Source organism: Suncus etruscus, chromosome 4 (assembly GCF_024139225.1).
Source record: "Suncus etruscus isolate mSunEtr1 chromosome 4, mSunEtr1.pri.cur, whole genome shotgun sequence".
NCBI lineage: Eukaryota > Metazoa > Chordata > Mammalia > Eulipotyphla > Soricidae > Suncus > Suncus etruscus.
The window spans coordinates 21,691,446-21,716,591 of record NC_064851.1 but is presented as its reverse complement, the minus strand read 5'-3'; the positions used below and the strand labels follow the sequence as shown (position 1 = coordinate 21,716,591).

Genomic DNA, 25,146 nt, shown 5'->3' with positions numbered 1-25,146 from the left:
TGAAACACTCCAGGACATTGAGACTAAAGGCATCTTTAAGGAGGAGACAGCACTTTCCAAGCAAGTGGAAGCAGAGATAAACAGATGGGACTATATTAAGCTGAAAAGCTTCTGCATCTCAAAGGAAATAGCGCCCAGAATACAAAGGCCACCCACTGAGTGGGAGAAATTATTCACCCAATACACATCAGATAAAGGGCTAATATCCAAAATTTACAAGGTACTGACAGAACTATACAAGAAAAAAACAACTAACCCCATCAAAAAATGGGGAGAAGAAATGAACAGACACTTTGAAAAAGAAGAAAGGCAAATGGCCAAAAGGCACATGAAAAGATGTTCAACATCACTAATCGTCAGGGAGATGCAAATCAAAACTACTATGAGGTACCACCTCACGCCACTGAGATTGGCACACATCACAAGAAAGGAAAACAAGCAGTGCTGGCGGGGATGTGGAGAGAAAGGAACTCTTTTTCACTGCTGGTGGGAATGCCGTCTAGTACAACCTTTATGGAAAGCGATATGGAGATTCCTTCACAAACTGGAAATTGAGCTTCCATACGATCCAGCTATACCACTCCTAGGAATATACCCAAGAAACACAAAAATACAATACAAAAAACCCTTCCTTACTCCTATATTCATTGCAGCGCTATTTACAATAGCCAGACTCTGGAAACAACCAAGATGCCCTTCAACAGATGAGTGGCTGAAGAAACTGTGGTACATATACACAATGGAATACTATGCAGCCATCAGGAGAGATGAAGTCATGAAATTTTCCAATACATGGATGTACATGGAATCTATTATGCTGAGTGAAGTAAGTCAGAGGGAGAGAGAAAGACGCAGAATGGTTTCACTCATCTATGGGCTTTAAGAAAAATGAAGGACATTTTTAACAATATCTCAGAGACAAGAGAGATGAGGGCTGGTAGGTGCAGCTCAGGACATGCAGCTCATCACATAGAGTGATGAGTGCAGTTGCAGAGATGACTACACTGAAAACTATCATAAAATGTGAATGAATGAGGGAAGTAGAAAGCCTGTCTCGAGTACAGGTGTAGGGGGGTGGGGAGGAGGGAGATCTGGGAAATTGGTGGTGGGAATGTTACACCGGTGAAGGGGGGGTGCTCTTTACATGACTGTAATCATACAACTATAATCATGTTTGTAATCACGGTGTTTAAATAAAGATAAAAAATAAAAAAAAAATAAAAAAAAAAAATAAAAGTAAGTTACTTCTTAAAAACAAGAGGGGTGTGGATCACTCGTCCCTGAAGCTGGAACAAGTTTCAGCATGCCATATACCAGCATATAATATGACTCCCGATTTTTAAGAAGTTTTTCATGGGTTGAAAGGTCGTCTTATACAGGGGCAAATACGGTAATCCTGATTTCTTGTTTGAGGTGGTGTCTGCTGAGTTTTTCCATTGTAAACTTATTATTTTTTTCTTTATATTCATTTTTTTTAGAGAAGATACACTGACACCATACATATCCTGCTGTTCCTCCTTAAACTTTTATCACTAATACTAGCATTAACTGGTGACCCTGATTACAACAAAAATACCTATGAAGTTCTATTGATGAGTTTCCATTTCCCTCATTCCTTAAAAGAAAAAAAAAAAAAAAAAAAAAAAAATGTCTTCCTTTCACAGAGCTTCACAGAGCGAGGGTGGGGTGAGAAATCCCACTGTGGAAGGAAGAAGGCAGGAGCTCAGAGGGGCAGAAAGAAAAAGAACTTGGGACTGGGTGCGTCTTTTTTTTTTTTTTTCCAAGGGGTTCACACGTCGCACGCACGCACGCACGCGCGCGCTTCCAAGCGCGTCTCGAGCCAAAGCGCGGGCGACCCTGGCTGAGAGCCCTGAGGCGAAGAACAAAGACACCGCCGCCGCGCGGAGCTCGCTCGCCTCTTTCTCCCCCCCCAGGGCAGCTCCGGCGCATGCGCCGCTCCTCCCCACAGCCCCTCCCACCGCGAAGGCGCACCCGCCCCTCCCCCTCCCCCGGCCCCGCGCGAAATGGCGGCCGCGCCACAAAATGGCAGCCCGGCGCCGGGGAAGCTCCAGAAGGTGTCGCGCTCCCCTCCCCCACGACACGGCCGAACCCTTCGGCCGGCCCCCGCGTGGCCTCTTCCCACGGCGCCCCGCCCGGCTCAAGCCGGCTCGGCGCGAGTCCCAGCGACGTCGCCAAGGAACTGCCTTTGCCCCTCCTCAGCTCCCGGAGGCGTGTGGAGAAAGGACGGAGGTCGCATCCGATTCTATCCGATCCCATCCCGCCCTCCAGAGCGCAGCGACTGCGCAGGCGGCTTCTTGGGAGCTTCTTTAGGCTTTCCTAGTCCCTTCCCCTGCCCTATTTTTGCGCCCTGTGGCGAAATGGCGCGGGGCCCTGAGAACAGAGGCTTGAGAAGAAGCGGCTAAATCAGCCCTTTTGGTTTTTATCATCCTGCCGGCTCCCGGGCCTGAGGATTTCGGTGGATTGTTCGGACCTTGGCCGCGGCTTTGTAGCTAGCTGTTCACACCATCTACAGTCTTGAGGGCTATTTTCGCGCTTTTTTCTCAAAGACTCCCCATACCCCCTCCCAGTATCCCTCGGGTTCTATTCTTCCAGAAACTTCTGACAAACTAAGCTAAGAAAAAAAAACCTCTCAAGCGCTACCACCGCCTCCCTCCCTTCGGAGCATGCGCGGAAGGCGGGAATGGGCGGGGTTTAGCTCAGTGCGCGCGCTCCCGTGCGAGTGTGAGAGTGGTGCGTGCGCGGCCTCGCTTCGCCGTGCCCGGCGGGGCAGGGCGGGGCGGGGCGGGGCGGGGCCGAACTGTTCTCTCACAATGAAGGGAACAGGTTTTTTTTTCCTTCCCTCCCCCGAAGTTCCAGGGTTGCGCAAGCGCATTGAGGCAACAAACCCGTGCCTTTGAGAGCGGATGTGTGTATGTGTGTGTGGGGGGGGGTAAGCCCTCGCGCGCGCCTGCGCACTGGCTCGCCTTCGAGCTGCTGTCTTTATTTTCCCTGCTGCTGCTGGCGGGAGTGTCTTTTTGATGCAACGAGGGCAGCCTGGCGTGTGCGCCCCGTTCAGTGTGTTCCCTCCACTCCCACTCGCGGAAACTGCGGCTCACGGAGTTTATTGCTTCGGTGCATACATGGGGTTGATCGGATCGTAGCTTTTTTTTTTTTTTTTTTTGCCTTTTGTGTCTTCACGTTGCACCGGCCACCTCCCACTCCGGACTGCGCCATGTTTGGGCCGGTTCCGGATTCGATTTTGTGACTTCAGGATGCAAAGGGAGTGGCGGGGCAGAGACTTCTCCAAAGCGGGAATGGGGGTGTCTAGAGCTAAATAGCCTGAACCTTAAGGGCTGGATGGTGCTGGCCTTGCTACTATTGCTGCTGCTTATTCCAAAAGCAAGGTGTGCCAGATTGTCACTGTTGCATCTTATCTGCCCGCTAGCTCGGTCCGCAGTTTTCTGCGCGCAGACAAAGAGAAGGAAGGCCATGGCGTCCGGCTCGGTCGTTCTGGCTTCGGAGAGTGTAGCGGGAGGCTGGTTGTCCTAGCAACCGCGTTGGTTCCCTCTTAACGTACCACTTCCCCCCAGCTTCCAAGAGGGGAATGATCATTTCCAAGGTTGGGCCTTCTTGAGCCTCTCACCTCGCCCCCCAACAGCGTATGACTTTTTTTTTTCCATTTGCAGCGACACTATTTTTTCCCCGAAACCCCAGTAGGTTAAGATTTCCCCTGCGAGGAGCTTGGGGAAGTCTCATCACTTCTCCAGACTAAGCTTTGTTTCCTGGCCACCCCCACTTCTTCCTTGGGAAGGCCCTGGACTTGCCCCGTTTTCGGTCCCATAGCCTGCGCCGGCCCTGATATCTTTTTTTTTTTTTTTTTTTTGGTTTCTTTTGGGCCACACTCGGCGGTGCTCAGGGTTACTCCTGGCTGTCTGCTCAGAAATACCTCCTGGCAGGCACGGAGGACCATATGGGACACCGGGATTCGAACCAACCACCTTTGGTCCTGGATCGGCTGCTTGCAAGGCAAACGCCGCTGTGCTATCTCTCCGAGCCCATGGCCCTGATATCTTTCGGTCAGCACAAACGAAGGGTTTCCAAAGGGAGAGATTGCTCCCCAGATCCTAACACTGGCGTGGCGGTTACAACTTGACATTTTATGCACACACACACACACACACACACACCCCAACGTCCTTGCGGAGCTCGCTTTGCCCGCAGGTACCGACTGCACGGTTGACCACACCGAAGTGGAGGTCAGTCCAGGCCATCGCTGGGGGCGGAGCCGCTGAGCTAGCCCTAACAAAAGGAGTCATTCCTCTTTTCTGGCTGGGAATGCCGAGTTGGTGCCAGGTTCTGACCACAAACAAACAAAAACAAAAGCACAACCCCGAGGTGTTTGAATAACTAGCAACCAGTAGCGTTGCACTCTGCTCACGAGGCTGGGAAAGATCTGGTCGAGTGTCCCTTGAAATACAGATCAGACCTTAACAAATTGTGGTCATTGAGAGTCCTTAAAAAAAAAAAAAAAGGGCCCGGAGAGGTAGCACAGCGGCGTTTGCCTTGCAAGCAGCCGATTCAGGACCTAAGGTGGTTGGTTCGAATTCCGGTGTCTCATATGGTCCCCCGTGCCTGCCAGGAGCTATTCCTGAGCAGACAGCCAGGAGTAACCCCTGAGCACCTCCGGGTGTGGCCCAAAAACAAAAACAAAAGATAAAACCCAGTGGGTAGGGCATTTGCTTTGCAGGCGGCCTACCTGGGTTAGCATTCCATATGGTTTCCCCCCAACCCCCCAGCCTGTTAGTAATTTCAGAGCATGGAGCCAGGAATAACTTCTGAGCGCTGCCGGGTGTTGGCCCCCAAACAAAAACAACAAAACAACGCTTACAGTAAGGAAACACTGCTTAATGAGGGGAAGGAAATCTAGTGTTACAGATTTTTTTGTTTTGTTTTGTTTTGGGGGCCACACCTGATGACACTCAAAAGTTACTCCTGGCTCTGTGCTCAAAAATCGCTCCTGGCTTGGGGGGACCTTATGGGAACCAGAGGATCTAACCGCCGTTTGCCATTTGTACTAGGTCAGCGGCTTGCAAGACAAACACCCTACCGCTTCGATACTGCTTCAACCCCAGTGTTACAGATTTTTTTTTTTTTTTGGTTTTTGTAACAAACAAAAACAAAAGCACGACCTCGAGGTGTTTGAATAACTAGCAACCAGTAGCATTGCACCCTGCTCACGAAGTTGGGAATGATCAGGTCAAGTGTCCGTTGGCAGCGCTCAGAGGTTACTCCTGGTTCTATGCTCAGAAATCACTCTTGGCAGGCTCTGGGGACCACATGGAATGCCGGGATCCGAACCACCGTCCTTTTGCATACAAGGAAACGCCTTACCTCCATGCTATCTCTCTGGCCCCAGTGTTACAGATATTAAATACCCATTATATCAAGTTCTGCACTGCCTAATAGGATCTCCGCAAAATGATCTCAAAGAGAACAATATAGGTAGTAAGCTGAGAACTATGAAGAACAAAGGTATCGTGACTTAAAGCTACCTTTCAGATGTTTTATTTTCCCCCAAGTAAACAATTTATGTTTTGTGTGGTTGAGGCCTTGGCTTTGATAGTCAACACTGAAAAAAGGTTGAGGGGGATGGGTAGCTAGTATAGCTGGTAGTCACTTGCCTTGCATGCTGCTGACCAGGGTTGGGTCCCAGGCATTCCATTTGACCCCTTGGGAACTTCTAGCACTAATTCCTGAGTGCAGAGCCAGGAGTAACCCCTTAGCACTGCCGGGTGTCTTCCAAAAACGGAAAGAAAAATGTAAAATGTAGCTGGATGGGGGTGCGATGGGGAGGAGGGAGATCTGGGACATTGGTGATGGGAATGTTGCACTGGTAAAGGGGGTGTTCTTTACATGACTGAAACCCAACTACAGTCATATGTGTTTAAGTCAAGGTGTTTAAGTAAAAGATATTAATAAAAAAAGGAAAAAATGTAGCTGGAGAGTGTGTACGAGATTAAGGCACTTGACTTGCATTCACCTGTTCCCGGTTCAAACCTAGAACCATTTATTGTCCATCCAGCACATCCTTGAGTGATCCCTGAGTACTGAAATGTGTGGCCCCCAAACAAAAACAATATTTGAGTAAATGAATATATACTTCCCTTGAATTATACAAACGCCTTTGATAGGAGCAATAGAAGAGTCTTAAAATACTAAAATGGTTTTGGAAAGATGTGTATTCTTTACACATGGAAAGTTCTGGCTTTAGCTCACACGTGTACATGGTTTCCCAGGCACCTCCAAGAGGGCTCTCTGGAGTACTGAGAGGAGAGTAGTCTCTGATCACCCAAGTGTGACCCCAAATCAGAAAATAAAATATTTGCTGAAAATTCACATGTGAAGTTATTAAACATTTTTTGGGAGACAGCAAGGTTGGTTTTGGGGCCATAGCTGACAGAGCTCTGGGATATTTCCTTTTATATATTCCAGGAATGTGATGTGATACAGGGGATCAAAATGTCCGATAACATTTTTTTTTTTTTTTTGGTTTTTGGGCCACACCCGGCGGTGCTCAGGGGTTACTTCTGGCTGTCTGCTCAGAAATAGCTCCTGGCAGGCATGGGGGACCATATGGGACACCGGGATTCGAACCAACCACCTTTGGTCCTGGATCGGCTGCTTGCAAGGCAAACGCCGCTATGCTATCTCTCTGGGCCCGTTCGATAACATTTTATTTGGTATTAATTGTTTTCTCATTTTCCAAACAATGTATTTTGATAATCCTCTGAATTAATAACCTTGATTAGTATTAATTATATTATGCTTAAATTCCTGATGTTTAAAAGTTAAAATTCTGGGGCCATAATGAGTACAGTAGGTACGTTGCTTGCCTTGCATGCAGCAGGCCTGGGTTTGATATCTAGCACTCCATATAATCCTTTGAGCCTGACAAAAGTGACTTCTGATCACAAAGCCAGGAGTAAACTCCTGAGTGCCACTGGGTGTGGCCCAGAAAAGGAGAAATTTTTTTCTATTTCAATGCACAGGATATAATTCTCATATACACATCACTTTTTTTTTTTTTTTTGAGGGTGGTTCGGGACATCCTGGCTTACTTTCTGTAACATTTGGAGAACAAGTATTTGGTGCTGATAAATCAAACTGAGGTCAGCCCCATGCAATCAAGCTCCTTACTCCTGTATTCTTTCCTGGCCCCTCATACATAATTCTAATACATAGAATTTAATTTTAATTATTTTATAAATTTTTTAAATTTTTAATTCTTTTTTTTTTCTGTTTTGGTTTTTGGGTCACACCTGGCTCTATGCTCAGAAATCACTCCTGGCACGCTCAGGCTTGGGGACCATATGGGATGCCGGGATTCAAACCATCGTCCTTCTGCATGCAAGGCAAACACCTTACCTCCATGCTATCTCTCCAGCCCCTAAATTTTAATTCTATTACAAGCATGAGTAACAGTTTTTGCTTGTTTTGGGGCCACACCTAGTAGTGTTCAGGGCTTAATTCTGGCTCTGCACTCAGGAATCGCTCCTGGTACACTCAAGAGCTATATAGGATGCTGGTGATTGAACCCAGGTCAACTAAGTGCAAGGGAAGTGCCCTATCCACTGTTCTGACACTCCAGCCTAAGTATGTTTGCAAATATTCTTTTCCAGTAGCTTTTTCAAAGTCATAAACATTAGTAATTTTATCAATTACTAATTATCAATCTAAGTACCTTTACAAAATTTCCTTATAAAAAATTGTTAATCTTTTGCAGCTTTGAAGGGAACTGATTGAATTATGTGAAGAGACCAGGGCTGGAGAGATATGGTGGGTAGGGCAGTGCTTTACACTCATCAACTCAAGGTTGATTCCCAGCATCTGATATGGTCCTTTAAGCCCCCACTAAGAGTAATACCTGAGCACAGAGCCAGGAATGTCCCCTGATAGTCATCAAGTGTGACCCCAAAAACAAACAAACAGAAACAACAATAAAAAACTAGGGATAAGTGAGATAGTACAGAGGTTACAGTATTTGCCTTACATAGGGCTGACACTAGTTGGATCTCAGGCACTGCTTAGGGACTCCCAACTACCATTAGGATGAGCCCTGAGGGCAGAGCTAGAAGTAATCCCTAAGAACTGCTGGGATGGCAGTTCGATGGGCTAGTTAGTGCACATGCTATGCATGTGGTAGATTTGGCACCCTCCCTAGTTCCCCAAACATTTCTGGGAATGACTCCAGAGCAGCAAAATGGAGTAGTATCAGAGCATTGCTGGGTGTGGCCCAAAATGAAAAAGCAAAAACAAAAACCCCCAAATATCTTTTATTTATTTATATTTTACTTTTTGGACCACATCCTGTGATGCTCAAGGGTTACTCCTGGCTATGCACTCAGAATTGCTCCTGGCTTGGGGGACTATATGGGATGCTGGGGGATCGAACCTTGGTCCATCCTGGGTCAGTCACATGTAAGATTAACACCCTACTGGGTGTGGCCCAAAAAACAAATAAATAAATAAAAATTGGGCCTGAGAGATAGCATAGTGGTAGGGTGTTTGCTTGTACGCAGTTGACCCAGGACGAATGGTGGTTCGAATCCTGGCATCTCCTATGGTCCCCAGTGTTTGCCAGGTGCAATTTTTTTGGTTTGTTTTGTTTTTGGGTCACACCCGGCAGCGCTCAGGGGTTACTCCTGGCTCTATGCTCAGAAATCGCCTGTGGCAGGCACAGGGGACCATATGGGATGCCGGGATTCGAACCACGGTCCTTCTGCATGAAAGGCAAACACCTTATATCCATACTATCTCTCTGGTCCAGGAGCAATTTCTGAGCACAGAGCCAGGAGTAAACCCTGAGCGCTGCCAGGTGTGACCCAAAAATAAAAATCTTACTATGGTTTGGGGCCACACTTGTGGTACTCAGGCCCCATTTACTATGCTGAGTTGCTTTGGTTGCTCCTGGAATTGCTCAGGGACCATATGGTGCTAGGAGTTGAACCTGGATCTCCCAAATATTTTGTGTACTAGCTCTTTTTTTTTTGGGGGGGGGGCACACCCGTTTGATGCTCAGGGGTTACTCCTGGCTAAGCGCTCAGAAATCGCCCCTGGCTTGGGGGGACCATATGAGACGCGGGGGGGGGGGGAATCAAACCGTGGTCCTTCCTTGGCTAGCGCTTGCGAGGCAGACACCTTACCTCTAGCGCCACCTCACCAGCCCCTGTATACTAGCTCTTAAAGCTATCTCTTCACACCCAGAACTTAAAGTTTTAGGGGCTAGAGTGGATAGGGTGTTTGGTTTGTTCATGAACAACCCCGATTTGATCCTGGAACCCCGTCTGTTCCCCTGAGCTTTGCCAGGTGTGATTCTTGAATAAAGAGCCAGGAATAAACCCTGAGCACAGCACAGTGTGATACAAACAAAAAAAATTAATTGGTAAACATGTTGCTTTATATTACCACATTGACTTTATTCTTGTATTTAGAAAGTATTATAAATAAACATGAATAATTTTTTTTCTTTCTTTTTGGTTTTGGACCACACACGGTGATGCTCAGGAGTTACGCCTGGCTATGTGCTCAGAAATCACTCCTGGCTTGGGGGACCATATGGGACCGCGTCAGTCCTAGGTCAGTTGAGTACAAGGCAAACTCCCTTCCACTACACCACCGTTATCGCTCTGGCCTCACATGAATCATTTCTTACTTTGTTTCCTTCTAGCTTCTCCTTTAAAGCTAGAGGAGTTCTGTGAGAGTCATAGATGAATACAAAGTATCGTATTTAATCATTTGTCTTTAAATAGTTACTTTTTTTTTTTTTTTTTTCTTTTTTTTTTTTTTTTTTTTTTTTTTTTTGGTTTTTGGGCCACACCCGGTAACGCTCAGGGGTTACTCCTGGCTATGCGCTCAGAAGTCGCTCCTGGCTTGGGGGACCATATGGGACACCGGGGGATCGAACCGCGGTCCGTCCAAGGCTAGCGCAGGCAAGGCAGGCACCTTACCTCTTGCGCCACCGCCCGGCCCTTTTTTTTTTTTTTTTTTTTAACACATCTGGCTTCACTCGGGTTACTCCTGGCTTTGCACTCAGAATTACTCCTGTCAGGCTTGGGAGACCATTTGGATCTGGGGATCAAACCCAGGTTGGCCGCAGGCAAAGTGAAACGCCTTATCACTGTGCTATCATTCTGGCAATTCTTTTCAGCCCATGAGTTATCTTCAGCATGCTTTTTCTTTTCTTCTGGGTCACACCATATGTGCTTAGGACTTACTCTTGGCTCTGAAGTCAGAGAGCACTCCCGGTAATTTTTTTAATTTTATTTTTTAATTTTGCCCCTTTTTGTGGTTGCATTACAATGATTGGGGATTACATACTTAAACCTACATTTGGTTGCAGTGCTTGTTGGGGATTAAAACTCTTTAATTGGGGTGCTTATACATGTTTGGTTGCTATGCACTAGAGATCACAAACTTTATTGTGGCACTTAGGATTCTAAAGGGCAGTTTTTTTTTTTGTTTGTTTGTTTTTGTTTTTTGGGCCATACCCGGCGGGCTCAGGGGTTACTCCTGGCTGTCTGCTCAGAAATAGCTCCTGGCAGGCATGGGGGACCATATGGGACACCGGGATTCGAACCAACCACCTTTGGTCCTGGATCGGCTGCTTGCAAGGCAAACGCCACTGTACTATCTCTCCGGGCCCTAAAGGGCAGTTGTTATGTAGTGTGGTGTTGAGGATCGAATTTATGATCTTGTGTCTGTAAAGAAGGCTCTGCTAATACTATTAGATTTTATATTTATTTACTTATTTTTGGGTGGTTTCATACCCAGTTGCACTGTTTCAGTTGCTATTTCATTGCTCAGTAGTCATTCTTAGTGCTACTCAGAGGATCAAGCAGTGCTGGGATCCAACCTCGAGCTATCTCCCTGGCCCTTTTATTAATTTGCTTTTTTGTATGTTGCTGTAAATTCAACTCAGAGATAAATGCAAAATAATTGGCGTGCTTATGAACTACATTTCTCAAGTTATGATATTTTTTGGGGGATCACATTTTGTGGTGCTCAGGGACTATACTTGGTTCTGTTCTCAGGCCTTAGTCCTGAAACTAAGAAACATGAGGTGCTGAGGATAATGCACGAGCCTCTTTCATAGGAAGTAAGTGCTCAGCTCATTGATGTATCTTTCTGTCCCTAATTTATTATATATATATTTTATTATATTTTAAGAGAATAATTTACATCGTTTTGGTGAGTAGGGGAATGGTGGAGAGCTACTCCCAGTGCTGTGCTTAATGATCACTTTTGCCAATGCTCTGAGGAATATGCAGTGTAAAGGATCTTGGGAGAAAAGCACATTCTCAGCCTTTTAAGCTACTCTCTGGGTCTTTTTATTTGTAATACTGGGGATCAAACTCCGAGCATCCGTCACACATGTATGGCAAGTGCTCTACTGCTGAGCTACACCCTTGCCATTTTGAAATCGGTTTCAAATTGTGGTTGTGTTGAAATTCATGCCTCATGAAAAAAACACTCCAATACTTCCCAACTGCAGCCATATTTACAGAACTAAATGGTTTGTGAATTTAGGTAATAGTGTGCTGCCCAATACAGTTGTGCTCAGTGGTCACTTCTGGCTCTGCCTCAAGGATCACTCCTGGTGGACTCTGGTCCCCTATGCCGTGCTGGGGATCAAACTCTGGTTCCTCATGTGCAAGGCAAGCACTCTTGACCCTGTTGTACTATTGCTTTCACCCTGTGTTTTGCCCTGTAAAGAGAATGAATGTGACCAAGTTTTTGAAATCTGGTCTGTGCCCCAAACACACCTTTTTCTTCCATTCATTCCTTTCTTTTACCTTTCACCACACCCAGCTGTACTTAGAGATTACACCTTACTCTCCCCTTACAGATCACTCCTGGTGGGTTCAAGGGACTGACTATATAGGGTGCCAGAGATTGAACCTTAGACAGATGCCTTATCTGAAACACTATATCTCTGACTCCACATTTAATATTTTTCTTTTCTTTTTGGTTTTTGGGTCACAGCCCGCTCTCAGGGTTACACCTGGCTCTGCACTCCGAAATCGCTCCTGGCAGGCACAGAGGACCATATGGGATGCTGGGATTCAAACCACCGTCCATCCTAGATTGGCTGTTTGCAAGGCAAACGCCCTACCGCTGTGTTATCTCTCAGGCCCCCGACAAATCTAATATTTCTATAAAAAAATGAATGGGAGGGGCCGGAGAGATAGCATGGAGGTAAGGCGTTTGCCTCTCATGCAAAAGGTCATCGGTTCGAATCCCGGCGTCCCATATGGTCCCCCGTGCTCGCCAGGAGCGACTTCTGAGCATGGAGCCAGGAGTAACTCCTGAGCACTGCCGGGTGAGACCTAAAAACCAAAAAAAAAAAAAATGAATGGGAAAAATTGATATTTTATTTTATTTTGGTTTTGGGGCCACACTCGGCAGAGCTCAGGGACTATTCCTGGTTCTGCACTAGGAGTCATTCTTGGCTGGCTCTCAGGATGCGATGCCGACCACCAAATCCTGATCAGCTAGCTACGCGTAAGGCAAGCAATCCATCGCCCTATCCTTTGTTCTGTCGTTCTGTCCCTGGTATTTGTTTTAAACAATTCAGCGTTTCTGGACTCGGTACAGTTGCTGCAATTCTGTGGGTTTCCCCTGTAATTCTGGAAAGTGGCCTTTACAAAAGTTCAGTTGTGGGTAGAGGACTAACTACCCAGCTCAGCCTTGCTGCGTTGCAGTTCAACCTCCCATCAACTGCAAACCAACCCACCCCCCACCCCTAACAACACCCCACACATCAAAATTAAAGGTCTTAAAATCCCTTGGGCCTGATTGCCGCTTCTGCTTATTAAATCCTCGTAAATCTTTTTTTTTTTTTGGGGGGGGGGGGAGTTTACAATCTGAAGCTGTCAATGTTTCCTTTCCAGTTCCCAAGTCTCATTCTAGTCCCATCTCGAATATCTATCGTGATGGCCGTCAGCAAGAGGATATATCTATATCTTGTGAAATGTTTCGCAACCATTTCCATGAAATAAAATTGTTAAGCGACTCCAGCTAAAGATTTTGGGGTGGGGGGAAGGCTGCATGTCCGAAGCTGCGGAGGCTTCAGCTGGGCGGCCCGATTCCTTCAGCCCACTTTCCCAGGCAGGCGAGGCGGGGCAGGACGGGGGGTGGACGGAGGGGAGGGGACGGGACGGGACGGGACACAGCGACCGAAGGGGATGTGAGCTTTCCTGAGAGAGGGAGGGAGGGCAGGGGCCGCCTCCCTGGCACGTCAAATCAACCTCCAGTTCCTCCCTCTTCTTCCCCGCCTAGCCTAGACTGATCCCCGCACGCAGCGTCCCCGGAGCCCGCCAGAGAGAACCTAGGGCCTCGTCCCTCTCCTCCCAACCCCCCCCCACCGCCCCGCGCTCCTGCGCGCCTGCGCAAACGGGACCCGGTGCGCGAGCCGGCCAGCCTTCCCGCGGCCGCGTTCGTCCTCTCTGCCCTCCCCCGCTCAGCGCGCCTGCGCGTCGGCTGAGAGGAACTCGGCGTCTCGGTCTCGGCCTCCGCGGGCGGGCGGGAGAACGGGAGGACGCACGCGCGCGCGTCCCCGCGGCCGAGGAGGTGGGCCGTGCGCGCGCGCGCGCCGGTGGGAAGCGTCCGGCTCGCCTCGCCTCGCCTCAGCGAGCGAGCTCGGCCAAGCCGGCCGCAGCCAGCCGAGCCCGAGCCAGCCAGCCAGCCCGCCCGCCAGCCGGCCGACTTCGCCGCCGCCGCCGCCGCTCGCCGCCCGGGCCCCGTCGCCCCTCCTCCTCCCGCTCGCTCGCTCCCCCGCCCGCCCGCCCGCCGCCCGGGCGCATGCGCCGGCGGAGCGCGAGGGCCGGCTGCTTGGGGCGTGTGGTGGCGGCGGCAGAGCGGAGCTGCGCGGCCCGAGCGTCGGAACCTGGGGGAGAGGGATGGTCTCTGCACGGGGGGGAGCCGGAGGAGCCGCCGCCGCTGCCGACGCCACCGCCGCAGCCGCCGCCGCCGCCGGCCCCGCTGCCGCTGCCTCCGCCGCCCGGCGCCGCCGCCGCTGACGGAACCGGCCGGCCAGGGGGACCCCGCGCCCGCGCCCGCGCCCGCCTCCGCCGCCCCCGCCGCCGCCGCCGCCGCGCCGCCCAGCATGGTGCGGGAGACCAGGCACCTCTGGGTGGGCAACTTGCCGGAGAACGTGCGGGAGGAGAAGATCATCGAGCACTTCAAGCGGTGAGTGCGGACGAGGGGCGGAGGGGCGGGACACGCGCACGGACACGGACACACACACACACACACACACACGCACGGGCCGCCCGGGCCCCTCTCGCCTCCGGCCCGTTGCCCGGCCCGGCCCGGACGGACGGACCCGCCGCCGCGGACGGGCGCGGCGCTGTCCCGGCCCATCGGGCTGCCGTCGGTCTCCCGCCTGCTTGAGCCGAGCCGGGAGCCCTCGCTCGCTCGCTCTCTCTCTCTCTCGAGCCCGGCCCGCGAAGCCCCACGGCGCCCACGGCCGCCCTCGCCCCTCGCCCCGGACTGGCCGGCCGGCTGCTCGGCCGGGTCGCGTCCTTGCTCGCCACGGCCGCCCGCCCGTCGCCCGCCGCCGCCTGGCTCTTCTCCGCCCGGCCCGGCCCGGCCCGGCCCGGCCTTTCCCTCCCCTCCGAGCCCCGCGCCCCGCCACGCAGTTTGGGGAACGTCCGACTGACCGACCGACCGACCGACCGACCTGGCTAGGGCAGGTGGTAGGTAGCTACCAAAGCCCGAGAGACAGACAGACACAGACAGACAGACACCTCGGAGCCCCAAGTCAGGGGATGCAGGTGGTAGGTAGCTACAAAAGCGAGAGAGAGAGAGAGAGAGAGAGAGAGAGAGAGAGAGAGAGAGAGAGAGAGAGAGAGATGGTGGTGTAAGGCGGGAGCCCAGGCGGACCCCAACCTCGGAGCCCCAAATCAGGGGATGCATGGAGGGGACCAGCGCAGTCGTCCCCCTCCACCCCCGTGGCAGCAGCACCCCGAAGTTGGGCTCGTCGGCGCTGGAGCTTTTAGCCCGCCCTCCCGCCTGCCTGCCTGCAGAGTCCCGCCCGGGGAAAGGAAAGGTCTGAGTGAGCGAGTGTTGGCGTCCCCGTCGCCCGACATCTCCCACCGGCCGCCCCGCCGAAGGTTTTCCCGCCCACCCGACACCCCGCCATCCAGCCGGCCCCCTAACTTCCGCGACGGGCCTTTGCCGGAATAAGAGGAATACCTGTGGTGCTGCTGCTGCATGGACCTTTATTTAGCATATGCATATATGGCTCGGTCCCCCCTCCCCGTCCTAGGGGGTGTTTGGACTCCCTGTCTAAGGCCCTTGCAGTGCCGAAGGTCGCAAACGATGGGGTCCCCCTTAACGCCGGCTGCAGCTTGCGAAAAGGACCGTCGCAGATCCTTTCAGGGTGGCCCTCGGAATTGACGGTTTCCTACCATGTCCAGGGCCCCGAAAAAGAACCAGCGTTTGTTTGCTTTTACGTTTCCATCGTTCCTGCCCCCCCTCTTCTTTCCCATCTCTTGTATCGAGTGAGCGAGCGGAGGGAATCCTTATGGATCGCCCTAGCCAGTGGTTGCTTCACCCTGGGAAAACGAGACTGCGTCCCTCGCTCTTCGTTCGCTCTCGGGGATGAGGAAACGGAAAGCAGCGGCCGCCGAGCTCCTCTTCGCCTGTTAAATGGAGGCTCATTGATGCTGTTTGGTGGTTGCTGTTACCGGGGCATTAAATCTTCGCTAGGCTGGAGCGCGCGTGTGTGCGCGCGTCCGCGTGCGAAAAGGAGCTGGGAAGAGTGAGGCCATTCATAACCTGCTAACGCGGCCCTCGGCCGGGCTGGCTGGGGGAGGCGCCCTTCCTTCCTTCCAGCCACTCTCCGGGTGTTTACTACGCGGTTTGGAAAGGCTGGGAGCAGAAGCTCGCCTCTGGCCCTGCCCGGAAACGGGAGATCTCCAGCGCTTTTATTTCGGAAGCAGCCGCCGCAGCAGCAGCAACTTTCTCTTTACCCCTTAAGGGTTACCCCCGCCCTCGGCCCCCCACCCCCATCCCTGCATCATTTTGGTGGGAAAAAAGATAATTGGAGTAGTAAAGCTGCTTCAACGTTCACTTTTGTGTTGCAGGCTTTGTAGGTAGGTGCCTGCCAGGGAAATAAATAAATACGTTTGCACGGATTTTGTTCCAGTGCATCGCAGCCTTTGCTTTGCTTTTCGATGTTACGTGGCCAGATGTGTGTCATTGCACTTTGTGCAGATAGACTCCCAGAGACCTTGCTCCCTGCTTCGAGAGGAGTTTGACCCCCCACCGCGAGATGAAGACGTCTGGGAGAGAGGAAAGGGAAAGTGGTGCAAGGAAATGGCTCTTAAGATTTGCCAGTGGATGGATGGTGGTGCTGCGGTCCGGCCTGTGTGTGAATGACTTTCTAAAATGGCGGCCAGGACCCACTTTATGTGGGAATCAGCCGAGCAGATCTCAGAATGCAGAGAGAGGGCGGAGGGGGCGGAGGATGCGGGCTGCCTTGGAAAGCGCCAGTCTGGAGGAACGTTACCTTAAGAGGGTTTAGCTGGCACTTCGCTCACCACTGCACTTACAGGAGTATCACCTATCGCGGAGCAAAAGCAGGTGCTGATAAAAGCCAATTAAACAGAACATGTGTTCCTGAAACTTATTTAAAAAAAAAAAGCACGACTGAAAATATTTGTAAAGCCTGACTTCATTCTTTGACTAGGGGAGTTCTTTCATGGGGTTTGAGTATAAAAGGAGGACCGGGGATTGGGCCCCATAGTGAAGAGCTTACCTTTCGTGCTTGAAACCTGGGTTCAGACCTTGTTTACAGTTTTCTCCCCATCACCCCTGACACTAGAATTCCCAGTTCCCATTCCTGCCCCCTCCCCCCAACAGGTAATATCTGTTTCTGGCTTTTTTTTTTTTCTTTTCTTTTTCTCTTTTGCCTGCCTGTACAAGAAATGTTCTTATTATCCAGCCGTGGAGCTAACTCTGCTTTGAGGAACTCAGACCTTTTATCTTTATTGTTGGAAGTGTTTTTAAATTGTGTGATTGCAGTTGGAAAGGAAGGAAGATAGAGACATTTTAAGTGCAGGGGATAAAAAAGGTAGTTCTGCCAGAATGACAGTTCTCCAAGAAAACTAAGGTATATTCACTTAAGGTGCCTTTTAGAAATCTGTACAAAAAGACTGCAGTACCTATTATTATTAAAGTGCCTGCTTTTACCCATTTCCCTAGCTGATTGCAACATTAACTAATAACTGTTTTACAGGATTAAGAGGTGTACACTGGGAATACATTATATAAAATGTTTCCAAAATGAATGTTCTCATAACAGTGATTAGGCTTTTCTAGTAACTATTTGGATTAAGAAACAAAATAATCCGAACAGCTTTGGAAACATAGTTTAAAGGGATGGTAAAGCCGGTTTGAGAGGAAAGCCAGTGCACATTCTTTGTTCATTATCTATATTTTCAACAGTTTTGGTAGAAAATAGTTTGCGGGAAGGTTGCTGTTTTTTTTTTTTTCTCGGTGCCAAAGAAAGACCGACCCCAACTGTCATAGTTGGACATTTTCAAAATTTGCCTTCATCCTCTTAGAATAATAACCATACATCTATCCTCTTCATTATCTTTACAACATTCAGTATGCTGCTTGAAAAAAATTAAAGCGAGTACTATTTCAGAATCAGATTTTACTTAACAAAGATCCATTGCAGGGACTGAATTTACACAATAGAGTTAAGTCCTTTCCTTTGTATGGGAGCTTGGTTGAAGGGGGAAGGGAGAGTTATACAATTGATTGCTGTCTTTGCTTTCTTTTAGTTTTAAGAGGGAGAAAAACTGTGTGCTAAGGCGATTCTCTGAATTAGAATGAGCAAATGAATAGAACCCTTTAAAGAATATCAAATTCCTATTTCTAATTTTAAGACTTCTAGTAAATCACAGATCAGTTTCTATCTTCCAGCTTTAGGAGAATGGATTAGACGATTATGTAGAGGTATTGGGATGTCCTTACACAATATAAAATACAATGGAAGTGTTTCATTGTCCTTATATACTCTGTAACTAGAGACATTTATAGACTTAAATCTCAGTAAGACCTTGCTACATGGCTTCTTTTGAGACTAGCCAGTTTTATTGTAGAAACATTTCTGATTCTTTCTTTCTTTCTTTCTTTCTTTCTTTCTTTCTTTCTTTCTTTCTTTCTTTCTTTCTTTCTTTCTTTCTTTCTTTCTTTCTTTCTTTCTTTCTTTCTTTCTTTCTTTCTCTCTCTCTCTCTCTCTCTCTCTCTTTCTTTCTTTCTTTCTTTCTTTCTTTCTTTCTTTCTTTCTTTCTTTCTCTCTCTTTCTTTCTCTCTGTCTCTCTCTCCCTCCCTCCCTCCCTCCCTCCTTCCTTCCTTCCTTCCTTTCTTCCTTCCTTCCTTCCTTCCTTCCTTCCTTCCTTCCTTCCTTCCTTCCTTCCTTCCTTCCTTCCTTCCTTCCTTCCTTCCTTCCTTCCTTCCTTCCTTCCTCTCTTTCTTTCCTTCCTCTATTTTTTTCCTCAGTGGTTATTTCTGGTACTGAGCTCAAAGATCATTCCGATGGGGTGTGGGGAACATATGGGGTGCTGGAGAATCAAACTAGAATCATGTGCAAGGCAAGCACCCTCCCTGTTGTACTATAGCGCTGGTCTCAGGTTCCCAGTCTTAAAATTTTGAATATTTATTTTCATGATAGTTGTTTGCACATCCTGTGTATATTTTTTCTGGTCACACCCAAGTGGGCTCGAGAGACCATAGGGGATGCCAGGGATTGAACCCGGTCAGAGTGTGCAAATACCCTCTCCTCTCTGTTACTGCTCCAGCTCCTCTTTGCACTTTTTTTTTTTTTTTTTGGTTTTGGGTCACACCCTGCACTGCTCAGGGGTTACTCCTGGCTCTGTGCTCAGAAATTGCCCTTGGCAGGCTCGGAGACCATATGGGATGCTGGGGTTCGAACCACCATCTGCCTGCATGCAAGGCAAATGCTGTACCACTGTGCTATCTCCCTGGACCCTTGTTTTTGAGCCACTCCTGGCTCTGTGCTCAGAAATCACTCCTGGCAGCAGACCATAGGGGGATGACGGGATTCTAACCACCATCTATCCTGGGTTGGTCACTTGCAAGGCAAATGATTTACTGCTGTGCTATCTCTCTGGCTCCCACTTTGCACATTTTAGACCGCCCTCTTATGGTGGCAGGAATCAAACCCAGAGCCCCCATTTTTTGGGGAGTACGTGATTTTGGAGCCAACTCAGGAGTGTGCAGGGGCTACATCTGCCTCTGCGCTCAGAAATTATTTCTTGTGGTCTGCAGGGGACCTTATGTGATGCCGGGATCTAATTAAGGGTCTGCTTTGTACAAGGCAAAAGTGCCTTATCTAGTGTGCTATTTATTCAGCTCCTAAAACTGGAATCTCTTAAGGAATGAAGCAGACAGTCTACCACAGGGTTACTTCTCCGGCCTTCTGCACATTTTGTTTTGGGACCACACCCGATGATGCCCAGAAGTTACTTCTTGCTTTGTGCTCAGGAATGACTCCTGGCAGTGCTTGGGGGCCATATGGTGTGCCAAAGATTGATCTTGAGCAGAAGCCAGAAGTAACCTCTGGACATCACGGGGTGTGGCCTGGGTCTCCCTTACAAAAGCAAACACCCTACTCATTGTACCCTCTCTCCAGCCCACTTTTGCACATTTTGGTTTTTTTTTTGAGCCTGGCTTCTGGCTCTGCTCTCAGGGATTACTCCTGGTGGGGCATGGGGTGCCAAGGATTGAACCAGATTGGCAGTGTTTCAAGGCAAGCGCATGATCTCTGAACATTTTGGGAATGTATTCTGCTACTTGAAATATTTTCTCAGTCCCTTTAGTGTATTTGAAAGCTAAATTGAGGGCCCGGAGAGATAGCACAGCGGCGTTTGCCTGCAAGCAGCCGATCCAGGACCAAAGGTGGTTGGTTCGAATCCCGGTGTCCCATATGGTCCCCGTGCCTGCCAGGAGCTATTTCTGAGCAGACAGCCAGGAGTAACCCCTGAGCAACGCTGGGTGTGGCCCAAAAACCAAAAACCAAAAAAAAAAACAAAAAAAAAACTAAATTGAATTGTGCTATCTTGATAAATAGCATTCAAATAAATACAGAATTTTTGAAAAAAAAATTTCTTTTTTTTGCCCAAGTAAAATACTTTTGGCAGATTGAAGGAAAACATAGGGCTCAATGCCTGGAAGAATGATAGTTTTTGACCTGTTTAGAGGGCACCTTTTCCAAATACTTTTTTGTAGACTCTTGATTGCTCAGGCGTTGTATGGTATGCTTATGAAGAGATTTCAGACTTGATTTTGAGACTTTTTTGTTTGTCTTTTGGGTTACATCCAGCAGCACTCAGGGGTTCCTTCTAGCTTTACTCTCAGAAATCGCTCCTGGCAGGCTTGGGGGACCAAATGGGATGCCGGGATTCGAACCACCGTCCTTCTGCAGGCAAGGCAGACACCCTACCTCCATGCTATCTCTCCAGCCCTGATTTTGAGACATTTTTTATCATTGCACAGTACTTCTTTGGAAAGATTTATATAGAAGTTGACAAAGGTATTAGTAATGTTAAGGTTTTCTAAGTACAGTAGTTTTCTTTTTTGGGGGGGGGGTTTGCGACAGCTGTTCTCAGGTCTTTTCCTATTTATGCATTCAGTGATCATTCCTGCAATACTATAGGATGCCAGGGGTTTGAACTCGGGTCAGCTGTGTGCTAGGCAAACTGCCCTGCCTGCTGTACTATCTCTGAGTCATACATGTCTATTTGTTCTATGGTGGTAGTGGTTGTAGGTTGGGGACATACTGATGGAGATCAGGGACTCGTTACTCCTTCCCAGTCCCTCTCCCCCCACATCCAGTTTTGCTCAGGACTTAGTAGTCTTGGCTCTGCTCTCAGGAATCATTCCTGGTGGGCTCTGAGGACCATATTTGATGTCATGTATTGAACCCGGGTTGGCTGTGTGCAAGGTAATCACCCCACTAGCTGTTACCATTGCTCCAGCCTTCCTCCCAGTTTTATGCTCAGGGAATCATTTGATACTAGGATTGGAACCTAGACCTCCCAATTGAAAAGCAAGTGCTTAGCTTCTTTTATACAAATAGTATTCTTCTTTTACATTTAAGTTAAATTTTTTTGGTTTTGGACCACATCTGGTAATATTTAGAAGTTACTCCCAGCTCTGCACTCAGGAATTACTCTTGGCATTGCTTGAGGGGACCATATGGGATGCAAGGCAAGCTCCCTACCCACTGTAGTACTATCTCACTGGCCTCCTCCAATAGTATTCTCCAGTAGTATCTCATATGGGATGCTGGGATCAAATCCGGGTTAGCTGTGTGCTAGGCAAATGCCCTAACTGCTGTGCTGTTGCTTCTGCCCAAGAAGCCAGTCTTTTTTGTTTGTTTGTTTGTTTGTTTTTGGGTCACACCCTGCAGCGCTCAGGGGTGTACTCCTGGTTCTTCGCTCAGAAATCGCTCCCGGCAGGCTCAGGGGACCATATGGGATGCTGGGATTTGAATCCACCCACCTTCTGCATGAAAGGCAAATGCCTCACCTTCATGCTATCTCTCTGGCCCCTCAGTCTTTTTTTTTTTTTTTTTAATACTTTAATTGAATCACCATGAGATAACAGTTACATAGTTGTTCATGATTTAGTTTTAGTTATACAATGTAGAACACCCTTCACTAGTGCATATTTTTTGCCATCAATGCCCCCAGTTTCCCTCCTATCCTACCCCTCCTCTACCCTAGGCTGCCTCCAAGGCAGGACCCCCTCCACTCTTTCTCCCTCCCTCTCCCTCCTTCCTTCCCCCTCTCCCCCTCCCTCTTTCTCCCCCTTTCTTCCACTCTCTCCCTGATTTTCTTTTACATACTATAGAAGCCAGTCCTTTGTGTGATAGCTTGTTTAAGCATATGGGAGCATGTTTTGTTATGAAGAGATATATATATATATATTTTTTTTTTTTGGTTTTTTGGGCCACACCCGTTAGATGTTCAGGGGTTACTCCTGGCTACGCGCTCAGAAATCACCCCTGGCTTGGGGGGACCATATGGGACGCCGGGGGATCGAACCGTGGTCCTTTCCTTGGCTAGCGCTTGCAAGGCAGACACACCTTACCTCTAGTGCCACCTCGCCGGCCCGAAGAGATATACTTGTTAATAATTTTACATGAGGGGCTAGAGAGATAGCACAGCAGTAGGGCATTTGTCTTGCATGCAGCAGATCTAGGATGATCAGTGGTTCGAATCCCAGCATTCCATATGGTCCCTTGAGCCTGCCAGGAATGATTTCTGACACAGAGTCAGGAATAACCCCTGAGCGCCACTAGGCATGACCTAAAAAACAAACAAAATATATAAAAATATATATATATAGTATATGTATAATATTGTATTGGGGCCAGAGCGATAGCACAGCAGGTAGGGTGTTTGCATGTGTCTGACCTGCATTTGGTCCTTGGCATCACATATGGTCCCCTGAACCTGCCAGGAGTTATTTTTTTTGTGTGTAGAGCCAGGAGTAACCCCTAAGTGCTGCTGGGTGTAGCCCCCAAACCAAATATACATATAATTTTTGGCCCTTTTTTTTTGGTGGGAGGGCAGCAAACCCAATGGTGCTTAGGGATTACTCTTAGCTCTATACTCAGGGATCACTCCTGGTGGGCTCAGGGACTAACTATATGGAATGATGGGGTTGAATACAGGTTGACTATGTGCAAGGCAAGTTCCCTGCCCTTTGTATTATATCTCTGGCCTGCATATAAAATTTGGCAGTGTGGTTTACAGTAATGTTACTGATAGCTTTTCATATATAACACTTTACTACATTTCAGCAGCTGGTTTCTTTACCTTTATAAATATTTTTAAATTAAATTTATTTTAGAGACCGTGATTTACAGAGTTGCTTATAATAGAAATCCCACCACCAGTGTAACATTTCCTCCATGCTTGTCACCAGTTTCCCAACCTCCCCGAAGCCTGCTCATTGGCAGGTACAAATTATTTACTTAATATTGCTTGGTAAAATGAAATGGCAATAGAATTATTTGGGAAAACGTCATTAAAAGAAAATTTGTGGGGGCCGGAGAGATAGCATGGAGGTAAGGCGTTTGCCTTTCATGCAGGAGGTCATTGGTTCGAATCCCGGTGCCCCATATGGTCCCCCGTGCCTGCCAGGAGCAATTTCTGAGCCTGGAGCCAGGAATAACCCCTGAGCACTGCCGGGTGTGACCCAAAAACCAAAAACCAAAAACCAAAAACCAAAAACCGAAGAAAATTTGTGGGACCTGAGAGAAAGCACAGCTGTAGGTCATTTGCCTTGCACATGGTTGACCCAGGACTGACCTGGGTTCGATTCCTAACATCCCATATGGTCCCCCCACCCTACCCCCCAGCCTGCCAGGAGCAATATCTGAGCACAGAGCCAGGAGTGCTGCTGGGTGTGGTCCAAGAATAAACAAATAAAAGAGAAAATTTGTGAAAATTGTTATGTCATTGAAACTTCACAGAGCTAGTTGAGCATCCTGTTGGTTTTGTTTGTTGGGTTTTTATGGCTTCTATAATAATTTCATATGTAATTTGGTGGATTTCTACTGGGAAATCAGCATTAAGATTATGGGGGTCGGTGTTACATTACCACGTGGTCCATGACTTTGAGGATCTGTGGAGCTGGGCTGATGAGCTCATATGGTGACAATGACAATGGTGGTTCTTTTTTTTTGGGGGGGGGGCACACCCATTTGACGCTCAGGGGTTACTCCTGGCTATGTGCTCAGAAATCGTCCCTGGCTTGGGGGGACCACATGGGGCGCCGGGGGATTGAACCAGACACCTTACCTCTAAGGCCACCTTCCCGGCCCCTGACAATGGTGGTTCTTTTTTTTTTTTTTTTTTGGTTTTTGGGCCACACCCGTTTGACGCTCAGGGGTTACTCCTGGCTATGTGCTCAGAAATCGCCCCTGGCTTGGGGGGGACCATATGGGACGCCGGGGGATCGAACCGCGGTCCTTCCTTGGCTAGCGCTTGCAAGGCAGACACCTTACCTCCAGCGCCACCTACCCGGCCCCGACAATGGTGGTTCTTAAGTGTGGCTGTCCGGACTTTTGGAAGTACAAAATGCTGGGAGAGGTGGTCCGACCTGCCCACGCTTTAAACTCTCCTTGGAGATGTCAGCTACATGGAGAGCCTGGAGTTTTGGGCAACTAATCTCTGCAGAGATTAGTGGAAAAGCGGTGAGGCTGGGCCATTGGCTGTAATTGTAGGGAAAATTTGTGTGTGCAACCCCTAGTCCTGCCTCACTCTCCAAAAGGCCACAGTGTGTAGGTATGTCCGATTTTGCTGCTAGTTGTGCCTCTTTTGAGAGTTAGATGTGTTTATTTTATATTATTTTTTGGTTTTTGGGCCACACCCGGTGGCCCTCAGGAGTTACTCTTGGCTCTGTACTCAGAAATCACTCCTGGCAGGCTCAGGGACCTTATGGGATGCCGGGTATTGAACCGGGTTCATCCCAAGTCAGCCTTGTGCAAGGCAAATTCCCTACCACTGTGTTATCTCTCTGGCCCCCAAGATATATTTATTATTGTTAACCTTTTGGTGTATTCTTCAGCTTAAAATTTAAACCCAGGGCTTTTTATTTCTATTAAAAGCAATTTGTTTTCCTGCCTCTGTACTCAGGAGTGATCGCTGGCAGGTGCTTGGGAGACTTATTTGTGGTGCCAGGGATTCAAACAAGAGTTGGCTGGATGTAAAGCAGGCACCTTGACTCCTGCATTATCTCTCCAGCTTCCAAAACACAATTTGAATTTTTGGGTTGGAGATAGTACAGTGGATAGGCACTTCCCTTGCATGTGGCCAATCTGGATTTGATTACTTATACCCCATATGGTCTCCTGAACTGCTAGGTGTGATCTCTCAGATCAGAACCAGGAGAAAACCTTAAGTGCTGTTGCATATGCCTGAGAAAACAAACAATAACACAATTTTTTTTTTTTACAAAACTACAGTTGGTATATAGTGATTTTTGTGTTTTATAAGTATAAATGAGTAAACTAGTAGGTTTTTGTTTTTTTTTCCT

General features: G+C 48.5%; 1 protein-coding gene across 1 annotated transcript in view; it reads left to right on the top strand.

Annotated features, from left to right (window-relative positions):
* The first annotated feature begins 14,154 nt into the window (after positions 1-14,154).
* Positions 14,155-25,146, top strand: part of SPEN (spen family transcriptional repressor) — a 97,720-nt gene continuing 86,728 nt past the window's right edge. The window contains 1 exon segment of the mRNA XM_049771926.1: positions 14,155-14,247. Within this exon segment, the coding sequence (XP_049627883.1) occupies positions 14,165-14,247 (83 nt within the window). The 5' untranslated portion in view covers positions 14,155-14,164.